This window comes from Camelus bactrianus, chromosome 25 (assembly GCF_048773025.1).
Source record: "Camelus bactrianus isolate YW-2024 breed Bactrian camel chromosome 25, ASM4877302v1, whole genome shotgun sequence".
Classification (NCBI taxonomy): Eukaryota; Metazoa; Chordata; class Mammalia; order Artiodactyla; family Camelidae; genus Camelus; species Camelus bactrianus.
This window is the reverse complement of record NC_133563.1, coordinates 3,124,632-3,142,377: the sequence shown is the minus strand read 5'-3', so window position 1 is coordinate 3,142,377 and position 17,746 is coordinate 3,124,632. Positions and strand designations below refer to the sequence as shown.

Genomic DNA, 17,746 nt, shown 5'->3' with positions numbered 1-17,746 from the left:
TGGGAAAATAAAATATTTCCACCTTCTTGTGTTTGTTGCGACTAGTAAAATTTATGCAAGTGTGTGTTCTCTAGGCATTTTTTTTTTGTTCATTTCAACATATTTGTTACAATGTAATTTTGCTTACAGAATAGAATATAATGATTTCCAAGAGGATACAAATAAAGTTTAAATTTGTGAAATTTTGACTAGGAATTACCCATTACCAAAATAATTAGGAACAAACATTTAAAACTAGTTCCTATTTAATGTATCTCCTAGGTTGAAATTCTCTTAAAGTTTATATATTTACAGGTTATACAGATAAAATATATCATTTGTAGAGCGTAGGCCCTTATAAAACTTTAGGTTCTTTAGCTTTTTTGGGAGGGTATAATTTTGTTTATTTAAAATACATTTTAAAATAAATAAAATCCAATATGCTTTGGTGAGAAGATATTCTCTATGAGTCCCTGACTTTTTTATTTACTGCAGGAAATGAATGAATAAAATATTGGCCTTTGAAGTGTTACCTCTATTCTAATGTTTGTTTAAATGACCAGGAAAGAATTGGGGGAAGCCTAGTGAGTGACTATTTTGGTAGGTAGCCTTAGTAACTTGCTTTTTAAACATTTAAGCTGTTCCACAAAGGCAAAAGCAAACAAACAAACCCAAAACTAAATTGCAGAGGGAATAATATCTTGTGTATTTATTCACTTAAACTAATTTCTCTCCTAAAACATAGTGATATCTTTTCTAGCGCCACACAATCAAGATTAAAATAACTTGACTCCTCTCTGTAATTAATAAATGCAAAACACTATGCAAATATATTTGCTATATGAATAAATTATAATATATCTATTGACATGATTTATGGTGCTTGTATTATCAGAATTATTTTGAATGTTCTGCATTATAACAAGTGAGAAGATAGGGTTAGGTGATGTCTTGGTTTCAATTCTGAAATTTTAAGGATGTGTTATCTTAGATATAATAACTACATGCTTTATGAGAGATGATTTAATTTATTTGACTTTTTGTCTTACTTCATACATTCCTAGATGTTACCATAATATTAAATCTGAAAATTATGATGAATATAGAAATAAATTTTAGCCGAATTTATAATTTTCTTATACATAGATAGAAATGATTTATTTGGGGATGCCTTTTACGGCATAAGGTGGGATCATTGTTAGCGTTGCTCTGCATGACCATATATATATAAATAAACAATATGGTTTGGTCTGAACAAATTTCAGATGCATTTTTTAGCACTTGAGATTGTTAATAATGCTCATTAGGAAGGTTACAGTTTGATAACTGCGTCAGTTTATGTGGAGACATCTACACATGTTTGTTTTAAGTAGGGTAATACTGCCTCCTGCACCTGACAGATGCAAAATGTATAGAAGCTCAAGTTTATTTCTCATTGCAGTATGAGAGAGGAAACAAGTTAGTTGAGTAGCTACCCTCCGTGCAGTCATTCAGGATCCAGGATGTCATAGGTCCTGCCGTCTTTATCACATTATTTCCAGCATCACTCTGGAGCTCATCCCCAGTTCAGCCAGATGAATGAGTACCTATGGAAGGTTTTTATAGGTTGGTTCTAGAAGTAGCAAACATTAATTTACTTGTGTTCCATTATCTGAAACTCAGTCACATGTCCACAGCTAGCAGCAAAGGAGGCTGGAAAATGTCATCAGGTGTAACCAGGAAATTTAGCAAGCAGCTTTTCTTATACTCCACCTTTCTGGTAATGGAATAACCATGCACATCCTTTTTGCTGCCTCCCCAGTAGGGAGATCCTAAAGTTCCCCGCTTACTGCATCTGGCTCAAAGTCAAGGCTCTCATGCCAATTCAGTCCTCCCTCTCAAGTTGGAATGTGGTTTCTTGGGGTTTACAGACTCTGAAATTTACCTACTGTTACCCAGCCTAACCAGTCCTCTGATAAATAATGGTGGAGCAAAGGATAACTGCTTTATACCTCCAGTGATCACTCTCATTTAGAAACAGAAGGGTGGGAGGAATGGGAACCACACGGGAGTCATCGATCCATTGTGATTTTGAAACCTGCTGCGAAGGACCATTATACTGACAGTGGAAGTTTCTTGCTTAGACCCTAATAGTGGTCTTTTTAGAGAAATTCCCTTGTCCTGGCTTTGCTTTCTGGATGGTTCTCCTTCCTGCCCACATAGGAAGTGAATGCTATCGATCTAAAGAGTTTGCCTTCCTTGGGAGCCGTACTCGGCTGATTTAAGTTTAGAAGCTCAGGAATTGGTTTTTATTCAGAGACTTTTTAAGACAAAGTTTCTGATTTCCCTGTAAATATGGTTCCCTCAGATTTTAGTAACCTTCTTACCATTTCTAGTTAGTTCCACGTGCCAGCAATCACACTGCGATTTCTTTGCTAGACACAGTTCTCACGTCTGCTTTCTTTCTGTACTTCACATATCCTGTGCTTCTCTCTTCATACCGTGGCTGCCTCTAGTGGGGCTGAAACCGGGGGTTGAGCTTAGAGAGAAACATATTTAATCTGCTCTTTGTCACTTTTTCTGTCTCTCTCTCTCTTTTTTAACTGAGATATCTTAATGAGTATTTGTTCCTCAAAGTCCTTTTTAACTTTTTTAACCTGCTATTTGGCTTTTAGAAGTTGGCTTTTCCAACCTTGTTGTCAAATTACTGGGCTCTCTATTCCTTCATAGTTTTTCTTGTGAACTGGCCAGTTCTTGTCCTCATCTTTATCTTGTAGCTCCTTCTTAGAAGCAATAAGGAACAACTTCCAGGCACCACTCTGGGGAATACTTAAGTCTGTAATAAGTTGACCCCAATCAACATAAAATGATTCGGTCAGAACAGAATTTCATTCCTTTTTCAGTAGAGTACTATGATGGTAAATAAGTTAGAGAGACTGCCCTCCTCTACCCCAGGCAGGCCAACGTTCTGGGTTTCTACAAATAGACCCTGAGGGTTTGTCTGGGGATTCTTTCTATTCTAGCCCATCGAAAATGGGAGAAGAACATGAGATTCAACAAAGGAGATTTTTACTGTTCAGGTCTGGAAGTAGTGCATCTCTACCGTTCATATTCTGTCGACAAGAATTCAGTTAAATGTTTGATTTGAGTCTAGGACATACAGCATCAGAAAGAAAAGGAGAAGATGGATTTTGGTTAGTAGATTGCAGTCTGCTATAATATTTAAATTCAGTATTTGAAAAATAATAGGATTTGAAAGATGTATTGTGGATTAATTTGAACACTGGATATAATGTAGTATAGGGGAGGAGAAATTTTCCTCCACCTTTATATGTACTTCTGGGTGGTCTAAGAATTAAACTGACATGAGACAGATTAACAGAGAAAATCAAACAGAAGTTTAATCACATGTGTATGTGGGAGAGAACCAGGAAAACCGAGTGACTCACCAAAATAGCTAAATCCCTCACCATAAATACGGTCTTCAGCTCTGAAACAGTGTGGTTTAATTGAGCACTGATAGCACTTAATAAAATGAATGTTACCACGAACAAATAATTGGGAAATTTAATTACCAGCAATTGTATCCTTGATAGTTTATTTGAAAGAATTTTGCATTCTTTACTGATATCTACTGGGAATAACTCAAAGGCATTTATACCCATTGCTTTAAAAATGGATTTTATGGAATAAATTATTCCTGAAGTTCATAGATAGTCCTTTTGATTTTTTAGGGCTTCATCATAATTATTTTCTTTCTTTGCAGCAGGCATTTTGGAGATCAAAGATGGGTAGAAAAGATGCCTCCACTATAAAACTTCCTGTTGATCAGTACAGAAAGCAAATTGGTAAGCAATGAATTCCCTCTGATACATTCTTGTGAATTAAGATGAAGAAAAAGCAATTATGTGTGATATTAAGAAAATAACTTTTCTCTAACACATTTGATGTACAGAATATGAATAACGAAGGACTGTATAGTGTTTTTAAGGAGCAAAAATAAGTGCAGCCCTTTTCACCTGTAAAGAAATACACATTTTGTACTTGTGATTATTTTCAAAGCTCTTACAGTTTTTATTAACTTAGTAAAAGCAAAAATAACTTTTATTGTTATTCTTAAGGCTAGATGCGTGTGTACTGTCAGTATTTTTAATATTATCTATTTAATTATTTCTTTTTAACCCATGTTAAATCTTTTAATTCTGTTGACACTTAATGACAATAATTTGATAACTTCAAAATTCTCTGTTAATATTTTATCTTAGTAAAATGGTGAACAAGAGAAATATTCACTAATCAGCACAGAAGGATCACAGGAAGCTATTTTAGGCTATGCTCTACATGGGGGATTTCCCACCCAAGCTTTTCAAGGCTGCATGAAGTCCAACACAAATTTACAAAAAAATCATCTACGTACTATGTCACAAACCCCTCAGTTTAAAGAATCAACATCCCACAAGCACAACTTTGAACAAAATGCGGTAAATTAGAAATCAGTTAGAAGCAAAAAAGGTAACTTCCCTTCTCCCATCCCCCTGCCCTTTGATTTTACATATTCCGTTCCATCCCCACCTGTTCCCACTCCTTTGTAAATTAAATAAAATAATAATTAGCTTAACCAACCTCTTCTAAATAACTGAAGGATGAACAAAGAAGTTACAAGTCAGAAAAGAAGCAGAAGTAATTGATACCAATAAAGTGTATACCTGTTTCATAAATATGATACATAAGGAACACTCCATAAAGGAAAAGCTATTTCCGCAAAACAAAGGAGATGCAAAGTGAAAGATATTTCAAACATATAACCAATTAAAAATTTGCATGTGGGGAAAAAAAGCCCTACTATAAATAAATAAAATAGTCTGGACACCCAATAGTAAAATGGGCAAAAAATATGAGGAGGCAATTCATAAAAGAGGAAATCTAAATACCCAAATAAACAAAAACAAAGCAGAACAACTATTAGTATAAAAACGAAATCAAGTTTCATGAAAAGATCTGACTTACCTGACTGATAGGTAAGTGCAAATTAAAAAGCAGTATTTCTGACTATATTAATTTCTTATGAAAAAGCTTATGAAATTTTACTTCTTTCATGTACCTTCCTTCCTTAATTTATAGGATGTCATATGAATGAATAGTGTAGGTTGTTAGATTATGTATGTTTTTAAACAGAAAGACTGATTTACCAGATTGAAGTCTGATCAAATGAGATGTGCTAACCACATAAATAAAGAGTAACCATATTGGGGATCAACCTACATCCAGCTCTTGAATAAACAATTCTTAGAATTTTGACAAGTGTATCTATCCATGTAACCACATATGCCAATCAAAATATAGAACATTTCCATCTTCTTAGATAGTTCTTCATATCTACTTCCAGTAAGTCCCTACCCACCCTCCATCTGCAACCACTGTTCTGATTTCTGTCATCACTGATGAATTTTTCCTACAAAAAAGTAAAGCATTTGCTAAGATTTTTTATGAAAATGGAATTTTATCTAATAATCAATTTTGGAGAACAGACATACAAAAAATCTGAAATCTGTTCTGTAAACATTGCTTATCTTTCCTTTTATTTGTTCTGTTTCTATTTATTAGAGCCAAGGAAGACAAAGACAGAAAGTTATATAATTATAAACTCTAAGCCCTCTTCTTATACTAAATTGTTCTGAGGGTGCTGTGTTATGCATCATGCTCCCATACAAAGTTGTCTTTCCTGTTTTACTTCCTCTTGAAAATAGAAGCAGGCACAAGATCTGCCTGTCTCACAGGGTTCTTATGAGGTCCGTGGAAAGTGTTAGAGCAGTTTGTAAACTAGAGTGTTGCATGGCTGTGAGTTATCCTGGGTGTACTTTGCAGATACAGTAATCATGGTCCAACGAAATATATTAAAAGTAAAATAATGAAGGTACACTATTGTTTACTCTTTCTAAGGATAATGCATGTCAGTCTTTAGATTTTCATGTATATACTATAAAATGTAGTAATATATGAGATTTTTATAAAGGCAGAGAAAAATGAAATAGAAAAGATATTAATTAGTTAGTTAATTAATTAAAATATTGACCAATTCAAGGATTTTCTCAAGGAAGGATTTTTTTTTCTGATTTTCTGCGTCAAAGTTTGAGTCTGAACTCATACTAATGATGGTAGAGCGTCTACCACCGACACTGTTTTCCTTAGATGGAGTTCTGTGTACATGTTTCCCAGATATGATCCAAAATGTGAGGAAGGGATAATAAAGCAGCTAGAATTATCTTGAGAAGGTATTTTGGTATTGATGGTAAAAAAAAAAGAAGTGCAGATAGCAAATAAACAGTATCAATTTTTTTTCAGTGTTAAAGTTAGTAGTAGGCTAATTTAGATTGCTGGTAAACTTTCACAAAGAAGAATAGCATTGTACGTGCTCAGTGTGCCCATGTTACTAAACCTCATCTATGTAATTTCTGTATGGTCAGTCAGTAACAACATTTGCCAGAACCAGTGCCATTTTTGAATGATGATTTCAACATCACTGTTTAATATTTATCTTTCATCAGAAGTTTTGCCTTTTCAATTATGTAGTAAATGACAGTGATGAATGGCTTTCATAAAAGCCTTCTTCACAATAGGCTGCTCAGGTGGGTATCAGTGGGCTGACACCGTGCCTGGGAACACCTTGTAGACACAGAATCTTCACATGAAATGGACACTGTGCTCATTATTGTAGCATGATCTTGAAATGTGTAGTGAACTGAGATGAAATACCTTCTCACTTTGAAGGCAACAGACTAAGAAAAACTAAGTATTCTGACATTGCTGACTACAAGGGGAAATAAATTGGTTTGAGCCTTATCTTTTCTTCAGAAATAGTATTTTAAAATAGATGGTGTGAGGTTGGTTAATATTATATGTATTGTTCTAAAAATAAATTATTTCAAAATTGTAAAAGAAAAGAGTTTTTAAAACTTAATGTAAGTAAGATAATTTATAAACAGATGTTATTAAATATACAGACCAAATAATGTTTACATGTGCCAGGTAAGTCATAAAAATTACAACTAATTTACTTGTAAATTCCTATTTTTTCATATAATAGAAGTAACAGAAACAGACTCACAGACACAGTAAACAATTTAATGGTTACCGGGGAAAGGCGATGGGAAGGGATACATTTGGGAGTTTGAGATTTACAAATGTTAGCCTCTATAAATAAAAATAGATTAAAAAAAATTTCTTCTGTATAGCACAGGGGACTATGTTTAATATCTTGTAATAACCTTTAATAAAAAGAAAACAAAAACAAATATATGTATTTATATACATGCCTGGGACATTGTGCTGTACACTAGAAACTGACACATTGTAACTACTTCAATAAAAAAAGAAGTAGCTTAATATTATTAGGCATCTTCTTTTGAAGTATAGTCAGTTACAATGTGTCAATTTCTGGTATATAGCATAATGTCCCAGTCATATATCTATATATGCATATATTTGTTTTCATATTCTTTTTCATTAAAGGCTATTACAAGATATTGAACATAGTTCCCTGTGCTATACAAAATAAATTTGGTTTTTTAATCTATTTTTATACATAGTACTTAATAGTTGCAAATCTCAAACTCCCAAATTTATCCCTTCCCACCCCTTTTCCCCCAGTAACTATGATTGTTTACTGCATCTTGTGCCAGACACATCTTATTTAATCCTCCTAGCAGTCCTATGAAATAGGAACGATTGTTAGCTTCATTTATTACAGATCAGGAAAACTCACCACAGACGGATTAAAGAATTTTCTCCAGGTTCTACGTTTGGTAAGAGGTAGAGCCAGGACTCCATTCTAAGAAATTGACCCCAGAATCCCTTCACTATACTGCTTCCCTGGGGCCAAAGACTTTATTAGGTACTGGCAGGTGCAAAGGTAATTGAATCACAAGATCTGAGTTCATAGAATTGACAGTTCATAGCACTATGGTTGTCAGGAGTGTCTGAAGATCCTCTGCCCCTAATTTAGAAATACAAAGACCTAAATAGATTCTCGTATTTCTTAATTCTTTCTAATTTTTAAAAGTCCTAAAATGTTATTATTATAATTTATTCAGCAAATATCTATTTATAATTGTATATGTATTACTACTTCCTCCATGCCTAATTCTCTTTTACATCCCAGACCTATCTGAAATCATTTTCTTTGTGCCTGATGGACTTTTTTAAGAATTTCCTAGGAGATATGTCTGCTTGTGGCAAATTCTCTTTATTTTATGATCTGGACCTACCATTATTTCTGAAATGTGTTTTCTTTGGTTATAGAATTCTCATTTGGCAGGTTTTATTTCATTGTGGATTCTTTCAACACATGAAAATATCACTCCATTGGATTTTGGCTATCATTTTTGCTCCTAGGAAGTCAATCTAAATGTTCCTTCTTTGAAAATAATCATTTCCTTCCCCGTTTTAAGACTTTCTCTGTCTTTGGATTTCTGCAGTTTCACTAAGATGAGTTCCAGCGAAAGAACACTATTCCTCTTTTTGTGCTTCCTCCCTGCAAGACAGGTCCCACACTAATTTCCCTTTTCTTCTTCTTCTTTTTTTTCTCCTACCAGATTTGTGAGGTATTTTTGTCTTCTGAAGAAGGCGCTGTTCTGTCATAGTTCAGCAGGTGTTCTGAGAGAATGGGTGGGTCTGTGGATGTCTCCGTGGGTGTACTCACGGGAGAGGGTGAGCTAGGAGCAGCCTTCTACTCCGCCATCTTGGCTGCTCCCCTCATGAATTTTAAAATTAACTTTTATGGTCCTGAACTAGGCCATTGGTAATCAAATTTGAATTCCACTGGATTTATATATTACTTTGGGGAGAATTTACGTCTTTATATGTCAAAATTCATATTGATTTTATCTTTTGAAATGATCATATGGCCGGTATATTCAGTAAGTTTTTATTATTTTCTTTATAAAATTTTGACTTAAACATAAGTGATACATACCTTAATTTTTTGTTATTATTGTGAGTTGATCTTATAAAATTCTATTTTGTAGTTGGTTCTTGCTGCTATATAAACATGCCACTGAATTTTAATTATTGTCTTGTATTAAGTTACCTGACTGCATTTTCTTATTAGTTGCAATAATTCATAATTTCTCTTGATTTTCTAATAGATATAATTTTTAAAAATTTATTCTTTGTGTTTTATCTTTTATATCTTGTTACATTGTGTTTTTCAAGTGGTGGATATAAATTCCTGACTTCTAAGAAAATGCTTTGATTATTTTGCCATTATGTAAAGTGTAACTCTAGGATTTTGGCACATACTTGTTGGACTAAGGAAATTCCCTTTTTTTCTTATTTTGCTGAGATTGTTTTCCTTTTTTAAAATATATTGAATTTTTTCTGTATATATTGGAAGGATATTTTTGTTTTTTTTGCAAATTGTATTTATAGACTTTCTAATGTTAAATTATCCTTATATTACTAATATAAATCCTACTTTGTCTTGCTTTTTTTAAACACACAGCTGAAATCAGCTTACTAATAGTTTCTATAAGATTTTTTAACATCCTTCTTTATGCACGAAATTGGCATATATCTTTCCATTCTGTTACCATTTTTGTTCAGTTTTAGTTATGAATTGGAGAACTATCCTTTTTATGTGCTCCAAGATAGGTTGTCTAAATTTTGAAATATAACTCTCTGGAATGTTTATAAAAGTCCCTAGGAAAATCTCTGGAGCTTTTTAGGTGAGTAGACTTTTAACTACCTTTTTTTTCTTTTAATCTGTTAATAGGTCTATATTTTCTTGAGCCAATTTGGGTAACATATTCAGTGATAAAGTTGGATGGAAAAATATCCAATGTATTCATAAATAGTTGTGCATAAAATTCTCTTAATATTTTAAAATTATTTACTGTCATTTCTATTTTAATTGATAATATTACTTAGTTTTTTTAGTTTTTATATCTCTTTAAGTTTATCAATATTAGTTGAGAATTGCCTAACTTTTTAGATATTTTAAAGGACCAGCTTTTGTTACTATAGATTCTGTTGTTTCCTTTTCCATAATCCTACTCTTGTCTCTGTCATTGCCTTTACTGTAATTCTTTAACTTTTCTCGTTTTATAATTATTTGAGTTGAATGATTTGATATTTGCTTTTGAAACTTTTATAAATCCTACATTGTCCTGATTTTTTTCCTAATGTATTCATTTAATGGACCAGTTTTCTTCATTATATTATTGGCCCTATTGTTTTATTTAGTTTCCTTGAATTATACAAGATTACCCCTTGGTATCTGCCAGGTGTTAGTTCTAGGACCTTGTGTGGATACCAAAATCCATGGATGCTCAAGGCCCATAGTTGACCTTTTGTATTCATGGTTCTGCATTGATGGATTCAACCAACCATGGATCGTGTAGTGCTGTATGTATTTATTGGAAAAAATGTGTGTATAAGTGGACTCACACAGTTCAAACCTGTGTGGTTCAAGGGTCAACTGTTTCCGAGTTGATTTTTAACCTTATTTTTCATTTCAAGTTGATTTTTAACCTTATTTTGTTGTGTGTGTTCAGAGAATGTTATTAGAGTAATGTCAGTTTTTGATATTAAGCTTTTCTCTATTGCTTAGTATGTGGTCAATTTTGTTAACAATCTGTCTGTGCTTGAAGGGAATATGTATTCTCTAACATTGGGATGCAGGTACTGCTTATATTAATTGTGGTGTTCAAATCTATTCTGTACTTAAAATGAATGTATGAGCTGTCATTCTGTGAGAAAGAATAATTAAAATATTCTCACTAAGACCATGAAACTGTCAATTCTCATAATTTTGTCCTTTTTTACTTTGTTTATTTTGAGGCTATGTTTTTGTTGCATAGCATTTCTAAATTGGTTTATATTTCTGATAATTCCCTCTTTTCTATTAAGTCCTGGCCTTTTTATTTAAAAAGTGCTATTAAGTTTTTTCTTAGAGTCTTTTTTGTCTTACATTAATATTGGTACGTAACTTTCTTTTGTTTAGTATTCTGATTGACATATTTTGTTTCTATTCCTTTACTTTCATCTAGACTTTAACATTATATTTTATGATTTTGATATAGACTGAAAATGTTTGTTTCTGAGCAAGCAAATTTAATCTTATATCATTTACTGTGCATGAAAAATCTAGATATATTTCCATAATTTTATTTTACATTTTTTATCTGTGGTGGTTTTTCTTTGCTAATCTTTACCCTAATCTTCTTTCCTAAAAAATTTGAATTCGGTATTTTTTAGTATTCTTCCAGTTTTAAAGTTTTGCTTTCCATTTCTTTCTCTATTTTCTTTTTTGTTTGTTTTTTGTTCAATTGTTTCTTTTTGATTTCTTCAGATTTTATCTAGTATATTTGATTTAGTGAAAGCTAAGGTGTATTAATACCTTCACTCATCCTAAACCACGTAAAGATTTTTAACTCTTTATATCTGATTAGTTTTTTCCTATTGTTCATGCTGTGTTTATTACTTTCCCTCTTGTTTTTAATAGCACAAACTCCATTATGATAGTTATTATTATGAAGTTTTTAATCACCAATAATTATTTAGATCTAACTTTATGTTTTATGTCCTTACTATCCACTACCTCTTGGATTTTACATCTTCCTGCTGGTGATAGTCCTTGTTTCTTTTGCCTTCATGCAAGTATCTGTTAGGGCAAAATGTCTCTGTTTCTGCTTACAAGACAACATGGTTACATTGCATTTGAGTTATAGTTTAGCTTTGTACATAATGCTAGGTCTGTATTTACATCCATTCAGAACTTTGAAAATATCATGTCATTTATTTATTTTTTCCTGGTGTTTCTTCTTGAGAACTCATCCATTAGCCTAATTGTCATTTCCTTTAGGTATTATTTTTCCTTCCTGTCATTAAGATTTTTCTTTTTATCTTAAATATTTTTCAACTCTAATTTAATGCAAATATTTATTTTTATTAGTAAAAAGAAAAAAAAAGATGGGGAGAATCTTGTGACTTGTGGATGATTCTTCATCCTAAGGAGTTTTGTCTCTGTAGCTCTGGAAGGACTTCAGTTCCTGATTTTTTTTTTTTTTTTTTTTCTAATTCAGGCCCTTGGTGGCTCCATACCTCTGTTCCCACTCCTGGTCCCACCGTACCTCCCTCCACGGTGCACTGGCTGCTGCGCTGTGCTCAGAGTGAAGTGACAGGATGATTTGCTTGTTTTTAATAATAATTTCCCTCTTTCTCTCTAATCTTTTCTTCCAGAATTCCTATTATTTACAAAGTGAATCATCACAATTTAATATCCATATCTCTTAAAATCACTTTTCTATTTTAGATCTCTGTCCTACTCTGGGTATGTCATTTCTCAGGTCTGTCTTCTGTTTGATTAGAGTTCACAAATTCTTTTTTTTTTCTCACTCTCATTTACTTATTGCTGCATCTAACTTGCATCCATGGATGTATCAGTTCCGTGATCTTTTTTGTCATACTCTCATCTATTTAATCATTTAAAAAAAATCATTGGTTTTTGTTCTATTTCTTCATTTTTTTCCTTTTTAATCATTTTAAACACCTATTTTATGTTTTAAGATTTTTTTTTTCCTTTTTAATTATTTCTTCTTATGGTGCCAACGTTCACATTGGTTGTATTGGCTTATTCTACCTCATGCCATTTCTTCCTTTTTTTCTTTTTTTTCCCCAACCTCTTTGTGCTTTGTGGTTCTGGCTGTGTGTGTGTCTGTGTGTGTGTCTGTGCGTGTGTCTGTGCGTGTGTGTGTCTGTGTGTGTGTCTGTGCGTGTGAGTGTCTGTGTGTGTGTGCATGCATGTGTTTACTCAACTTGAGCAGAGGTTTGCTTGTTTCTGTTTTCTGCCTCTGTGAAAGTCCCAGAAGTCTGAATTGTGAAATATTCTTATAGAACAGTGTTCTATTTATTTATTGACAGTAGGGATTTTATAGATTTTGGACCATTATTTTGGACTATTTCTTGGCCTAGGAATCCTGCAGTTTGGAACTCACACCTTGTTTTGGGTCTGATGGGATTAAGATTTGTATTTCTCACAGGAGACACATCTGTCCTCCACACCCAGAATTTAGAGGAAGCAGAAAGATTCCTTGCTATTTCTCCAAACAAATGCAGATTATTTTTCTCTCCTCTTTGTATGTTTTGTTCAGTCCTTCGAGGACCTCAGCTTTATCCATGTATCTCAGTTTCACCTCATTTCTCACAGTGGCACTGTACTTGCCTGGGCCTTGAAATCTAATGTGCAAGCCTCTCGACATCTGAACCGGGGGCTAGTCCACCACCCCATTACTATACGCAGGGCTGCCAGGATATCAGCGGGAACTAACTGTCTTGCTTTGAGGTTTTTCCTTGTTTCTAGCATTTGAACATTTCCTCTATTTCTTACATTTTATTATAAAAATATATATACATGTATGCAAATATGTATACATGTATTCATACATCTATTTATAGCTTGGTAGAATTGTTTTCCCTACTGTTTCTATGTGCTTGTGTCAGAGAAGGGCCCACTGCAGCCCAGTCTACTGTGTTTTCAGGACTAGAAGTCCTTCTAGCATTTAACTTTGCTGATTGCGCATGCCACTTTCTTTCTACCTTGTTTTAAATATTTATATTTTTATTTGTATCTACTGGGATTTGAACATTTTTGCTGGCAGAAGCTCCGTCTAATTTTTTTCATCCCTAATGATCATCCCTAATGATAGAAGGTAATTAATAATTGTGTGTTAACATAATCAATAAAACAATCTCCCTAATTCTCGGATAATTAAAATTCTATATACCCCTTTTTTTAACCTACTATTTTTTTTGTTTGTTTGTAATTGAAGTACACTCAGTTACAATGTGTCAATCTCTGGTGTACAGCGTCATGTCCCAGTCATGCACCTATATTCATTTTCATATTCTTTTTCACTAAAGGTTATTACAAGATATTGAATATAGTTACCTGTACTATACAGAATAAATTTGTTTTTTATCTATTTTTATATATAGTGGTTTTCATTTACAAATCTCAAACTCCCAGATTTATCCCTTCTGACCCCTTTTCCCCCAGTAACCATAAGACTGTTTACTATAACGTACTCTATTTATATTAAGCTTAATTATTTTATAATTTCTCTTGAAATAATAAGCAGTATCTTTAACTTATAAACTTATTGAAATATGCTGTTATTTAACTTTTCTGCCCTTTGTGTTTTATTTTCTGTGTGATATTTCTTGTTATTTCCCTCTGAGTTTACCTCTGTATCCCCAAGGGAACTTTTCTACTTAAAAAAAAAAAGTTTGTTGATTTTTTGAGGTGGGGAGCTAAGTGCAAACTAAAGATTGATACACTTTATAATATCTTTTACTTAACTACATTTTCTTCTGTTGGGAAGAAGAAACTTTCTCTGCCCTTCTAGGTTCTTCTGGCTGGTCTAAGAATTAAATTGATATGAGACAGATGAACAGAAGAAAATCAAACAAAAGGTTAATAACTTCTATCCATGGGGAAAAAAAATGAGTAACTCACTAAAATGGCTGAAGTCCCCCCTTTAAATACAATTTTCAGCTAAATATAAGGACGATTTGGGGGACAGTGGTTTGGGATTTCAAAAGAGAGGAAGGCAAATCACATAAAGATGGGAAAGTGAATGTTTGGTAAACAAATGTTTGCTGGGGCCACGCAGAGACAAGGGGACACGGAGTTGTGGAGCTTCACCCTCTACACCCAGCCCAGCTGGTAATCTTTGCAGCTATCTCTGGTGATAGCTCTATTCTTGGAACAAGTTCTCTACCTAAAATTTATTTTTTAGGCAGGAGAAGGTCAGAGTTTCTTCCTGGGTCTTTTGAGCCTTGGTTGTTTTCAATTTGACATAATCTGCATGCCAAAGAGACATTTTGGGGTGGCAAGTTTTGCTTCCCTACACCTCCATATGTAAGTTATTGTTTGGTTAGCATTTTTAATATAATTTTCTGGGAAATTAATTTATACCTTGTGAATGAAAAATACTGTAAACCATATCAGTAAACAAAGAATGCTGAAACCATCAAGTCATCCGTGGCTGCCATCCCCACCCCACCCAGTGAAGACAAGCCTGCAGCCGGGCCTCTGCAGCCACTCACAATGGTGCACCCTGAGGGGACTCAGAATAAGAAAGGACAGGATGCTGGCCCTGGATAGCTAGGTGCTTTTCAAAGGAATGAATTCAGAGAGCCCAAATGTTTGCTCCCTCCCATACATAGAAAAGCGCTAAATTCTTTAACTTGAATTGCCTGGTTTTCTTTAGTTAACAAGCAATCTTTTATTGTTCCAACTACCTGGTCTCTGTTGTAAAGCTCCTGTGTATCCTAGCTCCTCCCCTACCTCTTCGGAGCAGCCCCTCAGAGCCATCTGAGAGGCTGTCATCCCGGCACAAGTCCTCCCGCCAAATAAAACGTAACTCTCAACTTTTAGGCTGTACATTTATTTCAGTTGACAACCTCATGAGCAGCTTGTTGGGTTAACTTTGTGGCAAGCCAAAGTAAAGTACTTGTTTCTTGGTACTTAATGTGGTGTTAAATGATGGTGTGTCCTTTGCAACATGTGGTTAATATCAGGTTGTTCTGTTCAAGCATTGAAAAGTTATCATTGTTTGAGTTGCTTCTCTAATAGAATTTTAAAAGTTTGTGTGAGATTTTTGCTTTTGAGGGTTAATTTATCAGCTTCCTCTCTTTACCCCAGATGTCATTCAATACTTTTGAGAAAAACACTTTTTTCAAATTTTACTTTTATAGATAATACCTCCCTTTTCCTTTAAGTAATATGTGGCATCATTTTGTATGACTTGGCTAAATATAAAAGTTTACTTTTGTATTTATTTATATTTATAGAGGTATTATCTATAAAAGCTGGTGAGAATCCATTAGATCTGTATTTTTTATTGTGTTTTGGGTTTTGTAGTAATTTTCTTTTTATCAGCCTGATTGATTAACATTTTAATTATTTTTTGCCTGTGACCATGCCATGTGCGATTTTAGTCATCTTGCAGCTATCAAAATGCAGGCTTTTTGTTTACTAACATAGCCACCTGAGCTTGCTATAGACTGTTGACTCTTGCTTTTGCAAAGAGTTTTCTACAGTTATTTGTAGTTTGTAAAATAGTAGCTAAAAATTGTGTTCCTATAAATGTAGTTGGAGCATTACTTTATATGCTAAATTATATTATTCTTTTACATGTAATTTTGGTAATATGAGAAAAATCAGATTCCAAATAGTCTTTTGCTTTTTGAGGAAGGGAACAGGGATTTGAAGCACTTGATGAGAAATAATTCCAAAAAATTTTGAAGGAAATATAAAAGTCTTTATTGTTGATTGGCAAATTTTGTTATTTGTCAGTATTTTGGGCATGCTGTAAATAGCTCATCTTCAATAATTCATTTGAGTAATTAAATTTAGATTGCAAATTTTTCTTTTCAAATATTTTGACTCTTATCTCTTTGCTTTTCTATTGTATCTTAATTGATGTGGTCTATATAAATGGACAATAAATTATATATCTTTGTTATAGAGATCAGACAGTGAATAGAACTTGGTATTCATCCCAGACAGAATTATGATTGAATGTATTTGCAAGACTAAAGCACTGAATTTACTTTTTTCTAATTAAAGGCAATTAAAGATTTCCAGACACAAATGGAAGACAATGAACTGAGGAGTAAGTGTAGGAGCAGGTCCATTTGCAGGTGAAAGGATGTGCCTTTCAAGCAGAACCAGCTGTATTTTCATTGGAAGAATAACAGTTTAGGAAGCCTTTCTGCATGTGCTTGCTTGATAGCATAATGTACTCGTAAGCAGCTTATGCAGTATTCAAAAAATAACAGTGCATTAATTTTTAAAGCAGCAAAGGCAGAGGAAGAGCAGTTCTGACACATGATGATAATGAGTGTGGCTAGTGTAAAGTCGGCTGCTGAGAAAGAAAAAAAAAAAAAACGGTGAGCCTCTGAAAAAAATGAACATTTATAAAACAATAACCAGATATTCACATGATAATGAGCTTAGGCAACAATGTCGACAAAGGGCAAAGATGCAGTCTTGTTTCCGGGCAAAGCTAAGGAATCGAAAAGCGAAAAGCCAAAAGCGGTTAAGGAATCTATTCTTTTATTAAACTAAGGAAGCTGTCAGTAAAACCATGGCATAGTTAAAACTGACTGTTGCTTAACTATGAAATAATTCATGGCATAAATGTAGGTTTTAATGTTGAATTAAATGGAGCATATAAATTACTCTGTTCTCTCCTAAATTAATGTAATATTAGGAATAGTAAATGCTAATACTAAGGTACCAAAATATTTATGATCTTTATTAAATATATTTTCTTATATCTACTCATGATTCTTTCTAGAAACATTGCTCATGCTAAAGTTAAATATATTTTAATTCTGCTGAATAAGAAAGGAAACTTTTAACACATATAATATCTAGTGATTAGAAATTATAAATGAAAACGGCTCTTTCAAGTATTCTATTTGAAAAGCAGATACTACACAGATTGTTTTCAAAGTATGTATAAATAAAAATGATGAAAATATATGATATCATCTTTGCTATCGAAAATTCAGACATAATTCAAAAATTCTTTTGCATCAGTGTTTTCCTTCTAGTTATGATTTTGTTTTAGTTGGTGCTCATAAGCCCTGTTTAAGACTTGCAGCAGCAAATGAATTTTTAAGTATATGTTTTCAATTTATTTTTAACAGGAGAAATCAGAAACAGACGAGTCTGTTTTGTTAAAGCTGATCGAATGGGGAACTAGATACGTAGTATTAG

General features: G+C 33.2%; 1 protein-coding gene across 1 annotated transcript in view; it reads left to right on the top strand.

Moving 5' to 3' along the window:
- Positions 1–17,746, top strand: part of TRIQK (triple QxxK/R motif containing) — a 79,210-nt gene that overhangs the window by 40,713 nt on the left and 20,751 nt on the right. Inside the window, exon 3 of the mRNA XM_045505427.2 lies at positions 3,725–3,806. Coding sequence (XP_045361383.1) covers positions 3,746–3,806 — 61 coding nt within the window. The 5' untranslated portion in view covers positions 3,725–3,745. The remainder of the gene's footprint in view (positions 1–3,724; positions 3,807–17,746) is intronic.